Here is an 11475-nt window from a genome sequence, read left to right on the forward strand (position 1 = left end):
TTTATTCTTGATATACTTTTATATTTTTGCATTATTTAAGCATCCTCCTTTGTAATATCATCACGAGTGTATTATAAACTCGGGATTGATCGTGATCATCATAGAATATCTAGTTTTCTCTAGTTCTTATTTTCTTCATGCTTTTTAAGTAGTAGAGATTCGTTACCAAAGGTTATGTGGTTCTTAGGATTAGTAAAGGTAAGGTCTAGCCTCCTAATTTGCTTGTCTCTTTCTTCTCTTTGATGTTTGCTTTTATTATTGATAAAAAACTAATCCTAGGCAGGTGCCTAACAGGTTCGCTTAAAAAAAAAGAAAAGATAAGATTAGAAATGAAGATATTTAGGCCACGGTGGGAGTGACCCCCATGGAGGATAAGATACGGGAAATGAGGTTGAGATGGCTCGAACATGTGAAGAAGAGATGTGCAGATGCCCCGCTAAGGAGGTGTGAGAGGTTGGTTGTAGTGGGCTTGAGCAAGGGTAGAGTTAGGTATAAGAAGTAATGGGGTGAGGTGATTAGGTAGGACAAAATGACACGCAAAGATAGTTGGGATGACTCACCACCGATGGGACACGATCATCCGATGTAGAGTCAACAACTTTAACGTATATGAGGGTGTGGAGGTCGAGAGTTAGGGTAGAAAGTTAGTAGGTTGTCGGACGAGAGTTATCTTGTATACTCTTATTTTCGTATTCTTAGATTTTTATTAGTACCTGTTGTTTCTTTGGCCTCGAAGATTGTATTATCTTGATGTTTTTTGTGCTTGTTGCTACTACCTTCTTTTACATCTTTCTTTGAGTTGAGGATCAAAACAACCAGGTAGGGGTAAGGTTTACGAGCTTATCTTGTATACTCTTATTTATTCTTAGATTTTTATTAATTTTGTTTGCACGCTATCTTGATGTTTTTTGTCTCGCATACCTCACTTGTAGAATTACATTAAATTTGTTGTTGTTGTTGTAGTATATAAAAAATAAATAAGAAAATAAAAAACCACACGGCACGCATCGTTGCTTTGATTTTTCCGTTGCAGTTTCATGTAAACATCACCGTCTTTCTTTATCGTTGTTCATCACACACAAGTGACTGTTTTAACTTCTTTTCCACTTTGTTCTCTTGTTTGGTTTATGGACCATTCTATTCGCTCGTTGGATTACCTTTTCCCCTTATCTATTCCTATTTCTAGATCCAAACGTGTCCCAATTTTCTTTTTTGGAGAGCACAGGAAGCTCTTTTTTTATTTTCAAAGGTATAGTTGGATCTCACCAGCCCTCCCGAATACTTGGGAGTTAGGAGATCTTTTTCAATGTTGATTTCAATAGTTCCTCTAAGGATCAATTATATTTTTTATCCCCAGTTATTGGTAAATTCAGATTTTAGTCGCAATGATATTTGTTTAGCACATTAAACCTTCAATTAATTGAATCATGAACTTGTGATTCATTTTTTATTTTTTTTGTGAATATACACAAATTTATCATAATTATTTACTATTTCATCACTTAATTACTCATGTGTCATATAAATTTGTATTGTTGTTCCATATTTGACTGTAGTATAGTTCTATAAATTGTTAAATATAACATATTTCTACATGAAAAGACCAAAAACACTCATTTTAACTAATTGAATGTTAACTATGTTGAGTCATGTATATACATGGACCAAAGAAAATTTACCAATCACTTAGGGTTCAAAACTACTATTATCTTTTTCTCGACTATGGGCATTTTTTTTTTATTTCCCACCTGGTGTTCGGTATCAGCATTGGAGCTCGATTATATCCGGATTCGCTCCGCATAGGCCCTATTCGGGGGGAGGCGCTCCCTACCAAGAATTTTTTCATATCCTGGGCTCGAACCCTCGACTATGGCATTTAATAGTTCCTTGTATTATTTGGTTTCAACACCTAACTAATTGAGTTACAAATGTTGATAAAATTTGAAACGGTATTGATCTAGAACCAGCAAAACAAGAAAAAACAACTTATCAAATCACCGCTGCATCGTGGTAAGCCACTGCCTTGAAAGCGATTTCGGACCGACTACGGTGCAAATCGTTTAGCTCGTTCGCTCCCCAAAGTTCCACAACACTTCCAAACACTTGCACTAGTGGCTGGAGGTTTGGAGTTTGCATAAACTATTGCCCAGAAATCGGAAGAAAATGGTTACGTTGAAGTAGAAAAAGAGATGTGTTTTCGGTGGTTTTCAAAAGAAGTCTCCACCGAAATATATAGGTAGGCTAGGATCATAAACATCCCCTAACGTTCAGAAAATGAAGAGTCCACATTAAATATGAACGAAGCAAATGAGGTCATTGAATCTGAGCCATTTAATTCAAGGGAATGAATTAGGACATCTGGTAATGATGTATTTGGTGAGACCATTGAATCTGAGCACTTTAACCAAGGAATGACTCAAGACATTTTATATTGTAACCATTGCATTACCCATATAGGAATTCCAACAACAAACCCATGGATGCGTATGATGTATAATACAATTAATTTAACCTTATTAAGAGCAACTAAGATATATAGGTATGAATTAGAGTGATTTAATCACTCTCATTCCTCCACCTCCTACTATCTCCACTAATTATTAGTTAACCCTATCCCTCCCACCTTCTTCACGGTGCTAAATTTATTTCCCATAGTTTAGGTAGTACATTTCTACTGATCATATTGGCTTACTTTAAAGTTAACATTGTTGTCATGTAAAAAAAGAAAAGATAAAATTGTTCTCCGTTTTCTCCAATTTTAGTTGGGAAAACCAATGTATAAGATAAGGAGCAAAAGATGTTTCTGCCTTCTTCTTTAATTGATTACTTCTTTTTACAAGGGCATCGATGATGTTAAATCTAAGAAAAAATGAAAAGGTTAAGGGACCAAACCTTTGAAAGTGATGAGACAATTGAAAATGGAGCTTCCATACATGTTGATTTTGCTTTTTAAATACTTTTCCCTCATTATTTTCATCCCAAATAAACAGACCCTCCAAATCTTCATTGGAACATACAATAACCAATGGAAAGAAAATTTACTCCATTTCTTCCATCCCTCAATCATGATTTTAAATTCTATATTTTTAGTTATCGTTGAATATATGACTCATAGAGATTTTTATTTATCCCAATTCTTTCCCTCGACTGAAACAGTCCTAAGGGAAACCCAAAATGAAAAGCAAAAAGAGAATACACTCTTTATACGGCGTTTCATGTGATATTAGGCATTTTAGACAAATACGGGGGCACCAAGTTACCCGTAAAGTTTAAGTGTATAATATGAAAATTCGAGGAAATGGGAAGAAATTTGTGTATTGTCTCTTTTATTCACCTTCTTTTATTGTTAACGATTTCTTCACGGCCGTTATACGAATAACAAGAAGTAAACACATCTACTAAAGAAATTATAGAATAGTCAGTAATAGCAAAAGGAACAATATCTCTCTTGCTAGTATAATGCCTTCCATTGCGTACAAGTCAAAATTATGTGCTAGTTGATGGAGTGGAATTTTGGCCTACAAATTGACTACTAATATTTCAAATCCATGATTATGGAGTATTATTTTTAAAATTAAATGCACCCCATGCGGCCTTGGTGGCATACAAAGGGTGCAAGGTTATATATAATGAAAATAATAAAATAAAAGTCCTCATGGGAGACCTGCATTTGTTCAATAATTGACCCTGTCACTTTTAAAAAAGATTGTTCTAAACCACTTTATTAGATACTCATCACTCCCTTTTGTCCTTTTTAGCAAAAAATTAAAGACTGCTCCTATAAAAAAAATGGAACGGAATAAAGCAATAAATGGAAAAGGAAAAGAACAAACAAACAAGAAAAGCTTAAATTAAAGAGGAAAAAAAAAAAGAAGGGAATTGAAAAGAAAAGAAAACTGAAGGAGTTGATGATTCTACTGCCCATTAGAAGAGACAAGCAATAAGTGGGATTCCCTGGCTTCTCTGCTCCACTTCAAATACAAAGAAACACATAAAAATTCTGTCAAAACCAAGCCTTACCATAATATTTTGTTCAAACTCTTTTTTTTTTTTCCTTCTAAATTGATATACAAAATTACAAAAATAAAAAGGTAATTAAAAAAAAAAAAAAAAGAGGAGAATAAAGTGAGACAAGCAAGCAAAACATGTCCCTCTCACAACGCTTCGAAGGGCATCTTCCTGACAAAAAAACACGTGATCCGCACGTGAATTAATGCCATTGATGACGTGGAAACCTTAGTGGAGAGGTGGCTTGTACTGTTGACTTCTCATTGGTCAATCAAACACATGGGAGTACAATAATTCAATGCTGCCAGCCAGTCTTTCTCTTCGTGCCAACCACGCGCTGCAGTGAGAGTGGTTTTCTTAGAGATTGCGTATACCGAGTCGTAACGAGTTAACTCAGATGAGTTCCGAATTAGTGAGGATGTATGTCTTTTAGCAAACCCAATACTTGTTGCATTCTAGGCCGTTTGCTAGGATTCTCCGCCGTACACAAGTACCCGACTCGGAGGCACTCAACCATCTCACTCACCGAGTCACCACCGAGTCTTAGCCTCGAGTCAAGCGCATCGGCTCCGTGTCCATCCTTCACTAGCCTCCTCATCCATTTTATCGTGTCATCCGAACCTATTTTCCCTGTCAGTAGCTCCACCAATACGACTCCAAAATCGTACACATCCATCTCGTTGGACCCATCGGTTCGGTTCTGGCTCAATCCAAAATCGGCTATTCGAGGCTCAAAGTCATCGGCTAGTAAAATATTTGATAGTACCAAATGACCGTGAACCACCGTCTTTGACTGCGCGTGGTGGAGGTAGGCTAGTCCACGCGCTACGCCAACCGCAATGCGGTGGCGCGTGTGCCATTCCATTTTACCCGGTGATGTTATTTGGGACCCATTTTGTAGCTCCCACGTGTCAGTTGTCCAATCTTCCACGTTAGTGGCAGCAGTTGGAAGCTCGTGTAGCCATCGGTGGAGGTCACCATTGGCCATAAACTCGTACAACACTAACTTCTCTTTACCTGCGTCAAAGGGTAGTATTAAAATTAGCTATAAATATGATTTGATTGAAAGGATAAATCAATTGGGACACTTGTTCTTGTTCTTTTCAAATGGAGCATTTTTCTATGGTTCCTAGAAGAGTCCTCAAAATTATTATTGACGAGGACTTTGATGCTACAATCAATCAATGCATGTCATGCAATAATTTTCCAACTTCAAGCATTTTCAATTGAAAACCATTAATGCTTTAAAAAGGTGACATATTTTACCATTAAAAATATGTTCTTTTTTTTTTTTTTTTTTTTTCCAATTCGAGAAGGCCTCCAAGAAAAACTAATTTATGAATAGCATTTGTGCGACATTCTTCCAAAATCATAAATAAGGCTGAACAGTAGTAACTCCCAATCTGGTAGTAAGATTTTAAAGTTTCACTTTGGTCGTGTAAAAATGGCACAATTTACCAAGAGCATTATCATAAATGATGTTTACAGTTCAATAGTTTTCAAATCCCAATCTGGCATAAGATTTGAAAGTTTGACTTTGTTGTGGTAAAAATGGACACAATTTACAAGAGCATTGAAAAGCAGTTATAATTAACTTGAATTTGTACTCATAGTACTAACATCCAAAGTATTCACGCATTCCTATTTACTGCTCGTATGTAATCATAACTACTGCTTACGTTTCTATGGTTGCAAAGATTTCTGCCTCATTACTACTCTCTACTGGCTGTACTATTTCTGCTCCCATCCTCCACGTGAATACATTCAATATGGTCACCTCTAGATTTTTTCTCTTAAATATCATATCACAAAAAAAAAATAAGGGGGTACCATATTTGGAGAGTGCCACGTATACAGGGAGTGCACCCATTCATAGTGCAGAGTTGAAATATAAGGATAAACAAATCACTTAATTACGTAGTGTATGTATTTTTCCTTCACAAATTGGCTCATTACATCTAGGATACTGTTTTATGGAGTAATATTTAAATTTTACGATTGATTTTAAGATAAATGACGACTGGATGAAATTAAGGTTTGTTATGATTTTAAAGTGTTTACCCCCGAGACTCATCTATAGTTTGTCATTGAGTCTGGTATAAAATAGTATCAAAATTATTGTATACACTGACATTACTTAAATCAGAAACATGGAGAAGGTTTGATAGACTTGGAAAGTTGTGCTCAAGGAAATGGATCTTCTGGCTCAAGTCACACAACTTCTAAAAGATTTTAATTTTAAGTAGTGTGTCTTATAGTCTAGACTAGATTATATCTTTTTAATATAATATTGTTATAATGAATTATTCGTTTTGTTCGCTTCTTGAATATTAACCTCAATTACTAAAAGCTATGAGTACGCCACTAATCAGACACAATACAAAAATAAAATCAAATTTTATACTATTGAAGTTAATTTTTCTAATCTCTAATAACCAAACCTCTCTAATACTATAAAATTTGAAATGGTAGAAAAGAAATTGTACCTGCAATGCAGAAACCAGAGATAGGCAACAGATTAGGGTGCTTAAGCCTGGAGAGTTCTTCAAACAATGCAATAGCATCATCATGGCCTATTTCCCTAGCATGTTCCAATACTTTGATTGCCACGTGGAGGTCACCTGGAAGTACAGCTCTGTATACGGGCCCACACCTCCCTTCAGCTAACAATGACTCTTTCCCAAAGTGTGATGTTGCTGCTATGAGGTCCTTGAAAGTCAAGTTCATCAATGGTTTTTCAAACATTACTACTGGTGCTGAACTTGGTTCTTTTATATCAGCAACCCATAAATTTCCTGATTCTGTCTCAAATGAAAATGGTCCTGATTTGTCCATTCTGAATGGTATTTGAATTGGTTTTGATATTAGCCATTTGTTCTTCCTAGCAACTTGTTTTCTTTTCTTGTATAGGCACAAAATGATTGACCCTATAGCCAAGATTAGAAATGTAGAAGCAGATGAAATGGCTATGATTAGAACTTTCTTTCTTGATTTGGGCTTTTTTGTTTTGGTGTTTTGGTTCATTGGTTTGGTAGGTTTGTGTTTAATGTGGAATTGTGAGGAATTCTTGGTTTGAAAAAGGCCAGCATGAATAAAAGAAGAGTTACCAAATTTTGCTAACTGTTCTTTGGTTATTAGCCCAGTGAAGTTGTTCAATGAGATATTCAAGAAATTAAGACTAGAAAGAGGGGGGAAATCATTGGGAAACTTACCATTCATGTGGTTGATAGAAACATCTAAATGTTTCAGTGACTTGATATGTGAAATGGGTGGTAGATTGCCATAAATGTTACAGCTAGAAATGCTCAAAATTTCAAGCTTGGTTAGGTTGGTAAACCAAAAAGGCAAAATCTTGAGATCATTATGTGAAAGGTCAAGAGAAGTAAGATTAGGCACATAAAAAGCAGAGCCTAATTTGGTGAACCTGTTGAAAGAAAGATCAAGTCCTTGAATATTTGATGGCCTTGTTACCACAATTGTTCCTCCTAGCTTATTTTTTGACAGGTTGACTTGAACCAAAGATGAGATAGACCAAAATAAAGAATGAACAGGACCCTTCAAGGAATTATTTGAGAGATCTACAGTATGAAGATGAGACAAATTTCTTAAGTACTTCCATGAGACTCTGCCAGTGAGATTTCTTGAAGATAACTTTATCTCAGTTATTGGAGAAGAACAGTTTGAGCTTAACCAAGTGATGTTGAACCCATAAACAGAGTTGAAGGCCTTGGAAACAAGAGATAAATCTGTGTTGTTTTTGCAAGTGGATTCTGATTTTGAGAATGTGAATAGAGAAAGGAAGATGAAGAGTGTGAAGAAGATTTTCATTTTTGTGTGGAGATTGGGATTCTTTTTGTTTTTCAGTTGGAAGTAGTTTAAGCAAACGCCATAAAGACTTGATAAGAGTAGATGGAGAATGGGAATTTCAAGTGGAGGTAAATAAGTCCGACAGAATTTGGTTTTATATATGGAGAGAGAAATAAGAAATACTAGTAGGAAAGAGAGAGAGAGAGAGAGAGAGAGATGAACAAATATACCCGGACCCGTGAGAGGGTTTGTTGAACCTAAACTTCCTTTTGGGTTCAACCATGGAATTTACAAACATCCACTTGATTAAGCAAATTCTTAAAGGTCCTCTCTTTCTCTCTCTCCTCTAGTACTTTTTTTTTTTTTAGTAGTGTGATTGGTAGGAAGGGGAATACAGAAGGAGATTATAAGAGTAAGAAATTTGTAAAGAAATGGACTACACTTCCTTAAAAAAAAAATCTTAAACCTAACTCAACTCCAAAAACTAGTTTATGAGAGGATGTTTTTCTAAAGTTCATATAGAGAGTTCACTCATTCCTTAAACCACCGATATAATATTTTAACACCCACCTCACGCCCAGGGCTAGACATCTGGTGCGTGGAAACAATAATTGAGATGAGTCCTGATCTGATATCATTTAAAGAAATGGATTTTGGACCTAACTTAACTTCAAAAGCTAGCTTATGAGAAGAGGATTGTCCAAGTCCATATAAGGAGTCCACTCATCCCTTAAACCACTAATATGGGATATTTTAACAAAATTAAATCTGCACCAATAAGCTTAAATTTGAAGTAGTCTATCAACCGGGCTGCTAAGATTCTCCGTGTGATCGGAATTAGTTTGAAATTCCGGCATTAGTAAAATTTCAACCTTAATTACCCTATTAAAAATCAAATCTTGGCTATGAGATTATAGATCCCCCACGCACCCCGCAACAACCCCGCGCCCACGCCAAAAGCTGACGATGATCGCAGGTATCTATTGAATTTGATAGGCAAGCCGAAAGAAATTGCGTCTACAAAGATGCAAATCAAGTAAAATTGTCATGTCTATACTCTATAGTAAAACTAGTGCATTTTTATTTTGATATTTATATTTAATCAATGAATAATAAATTATTATTCTTTCACAAACGTATTTATCACTTAGTATGAATAAATGACATGCAGTTAAATCTTAACTTTCAGTTGTTAAAATTAAATTATTTAATTTAATATAAATTTTGAGTACAAGCAAATATATACAAATTTTATTTTTAAAAATGGGTTTTCCACATTTTAAAAAAATAATTAATTTTTCCAAAATTTTATAAAAATTCAGTTTTTTCACATTTTTTTTGACATATGAAAAAAACAGTTTTTCTTTTTTAAAAATGGGTTTTCCACAATTTAAAAAATAATTAATTTTTCCAAAAATAAAAAAGTGTTCTAAGAAAATGAAATCATGAAAATCAAGATTTTTTAAGACATTTTAAAAAAATAATCAAGTTTTCCATATTTAAAAAAAATCCATTTTTCCATATTTTAATAAAATTCATGTTTTTACTTTTGTTTAAAGAGCGCCCGGGGGGGGGGGGGGGGTTTAAAAAAATCAAGTTTTCAGATTTTTTTAAAAAAAGGTTTTTAAAAATCATCTTTTAAACAAAATTCTGTTTTTTAATTTAAAAAAATCCATGTTTTCAATTTTGTTTTTTAAAAAAAAAAAAAAAATCAAATGGGTTTTAAAAAAAAAAAAAACTGGTTTTAAAAACCTTTTTTTTTTAAAGAAAATTCAGTTTTTAAATTTTTTTTAATCCTGGTTTTCAGTTTTTTTTTTTTAAATCAAATTTTCAATTTTTTTTTTAAAAAGGGTTTTAAAAATCATTTTTTAAAAGAAATTCAGTTTTTTATTTTTTTAAAAAAAAATTGACACATAAGCTGAAAAAATTAAAAAATAAAAAGAAAATAAATAAATATACGTAAGCGAGGAGAGTGTATGCTACTCTCATATGAGAGTGGGCATCAGCGTTTAGGGGGTTAATTATACCGTTTTAAATAAGTTTAGGAGGGATAATAAGACTTAAAAAAAATGTAAAAGGTGTCGTAACAACTTCGAATATATTCAGCAGGGTATTATTGCTTTATGCCTGTATTTTAGCAAGTAACTATTTAGTAGTCGCACATGACCTAACAAATTTCAACTCCAATATTAAAACGCGTGTTCGGTGAAAACAGTGCCTTAGAAACCTACTAGTTTGACCTGTTTCTAATCCATGTCAATTCATTCTCTCGTCAGTCAGTTATACGTTTATTTTTTAGGCAAAAGAAAATAATCCAAATAAAATAATAAAGCAAACATGAACTTATTGGGTAGAATTTATTTTGTCATACGTCCTTCTGTACCAATTATTTGTCATTTTGTGGGCTAATCTTCTGCTTTCTGTTGACCAGAAGGCCAAAGTTACTCCATGCAAGAAGGGTAAGATTATAACTGACGATTGCAGTAAATTTCTCCGGAAGAGAATGTATTTATAGTGATTTCTTAATTTTACATACTGTATTATGAGTTATATAAAAATATTTATTTGGAAATCATATATTGTATTCTCTTCTAAGGATTCACATGGTTCGTTTTTCTCTTTGTCAAGGCAGGGATAGGATGTGAGAAAAAGTGGCGGACCTAGAATTTTTATTAAAGGGTGTCAAAATATAAAAAAATAAATATACGATCAAATTAAGGGGTTTAACACATAGTATATACACATTAAGGGGTTTAACACATACAAATTAAGGGGTTATTAAGGGGTTTAACACATAGTATATACACATAAAAAAGTTATTTTTTTGAATTTACACAATGTAATTTTTCGGCGAAGGGGTGTCGACACCCCTTGGGTGCATGTGGCTCCGCCATTGGTGAAAAATACTCCAAGTCACGGATCCAAAATTTAAATTTGATTGATTTTATATTTGGGTTATATACTGAATCCATTATACTAAAATTATGATTCAAAATCTAATACTTTTTAAATTTCGTGAGTCTTATATGTATATCTATACTTCATGCCTAAAATTTTGGGTTTAGTTAAAATGCATTGGTTGTATGCTCCTAGCTAGCTGTAGTACCAAGCAAATTAATTTAATTTTAAGTTTTACATTTAAAGTGGAATAACATATTACTTAATCTTATGTGAGAATTTTCTGTCATTTATCCGTCTAGTATAAATTCTAGGTGCGAGTAAATTTTTCCGGTGTTAATAATTAATAATTACTTAAGAATTTATATTCACTTCAACGCCACTCTCTTGTGTTACTTTAACAAAGATTAGTTAATGTTGATCATGTGATATCTGCTGAAGTTAATAATAATCAAATTAATCATCAGAGACGTGAGTACTTGAATCTACTACTTTTCAAAAATACATTATTCTTCTTTTATTCTGCAGCTCTATTTGACAAAGGAGGCAGCGAGATTATTTCTTGGAAGAGGATGTTAAATATATGGACAAAAGAATATTCAAGTAATACAAGTCAAGCATATACTGACAATAATCATGCCACAATTTTTTGAGAAAAGACCTTGACTCCATCAAACTCATGTTGTACCAAAAAACTCTAGTGGACAAGTAGTTGTAAATTACAAACCCCATGTTTACGTTCATACCCAAACCTCCAAAAAA

The 11475-nt window shown here is 33.7% G+C and overlaps 1 protein-coding gene across 1 annotated transcript; it reads right to left on the bottom strand.

Moving 5' to 3' along the window:
- Nucleotides 1-4106: 4106 nt before the first annotated feature.
- Nucleotides 4107-8118, bottom strand: LOC132044019 (calmodulin-binding receptor kinase CaMRLK). The gene is made up of 2 exons (XM_059434494.1): nucleotides 6495-8118; nucleotides 4107-5025 (listed from the first exon to the last, which is right to left on the bottom strand). The coding sequence occupies exons 1-2, from the start codon at nucleotides 7834-7836 to the stop codon at nucleotides 4418-4420; spliced, it is 1950 nt and encodes a 649-aa protein (XP_059290477.1). The 5' UTR covers nucleotides 7837-8118; the 3' UTR covers nucleotides 4107-4417.
- Between the last annotated feature and the right edge of the window lie 3357 nt (nucleotides 8119-11475).

This window comes from Lycium ferocissimum, chromosome 2 (genome assembly GCF_029784015.1).
Source record: "Lycium ferocissimum isolate CSIRO_LF1 chromosome 2, AGI_CSIRO_Lferr_CH_V1, whole genome shotgun sequence".
In the NCBI taxonomy this organism is placed as follows: Eukaryota; Viridiplantae; Streptophyta; class Magnoliopsida; order Solanales; family Solanaceae; genus Lycium; species Lycium ferocissimum.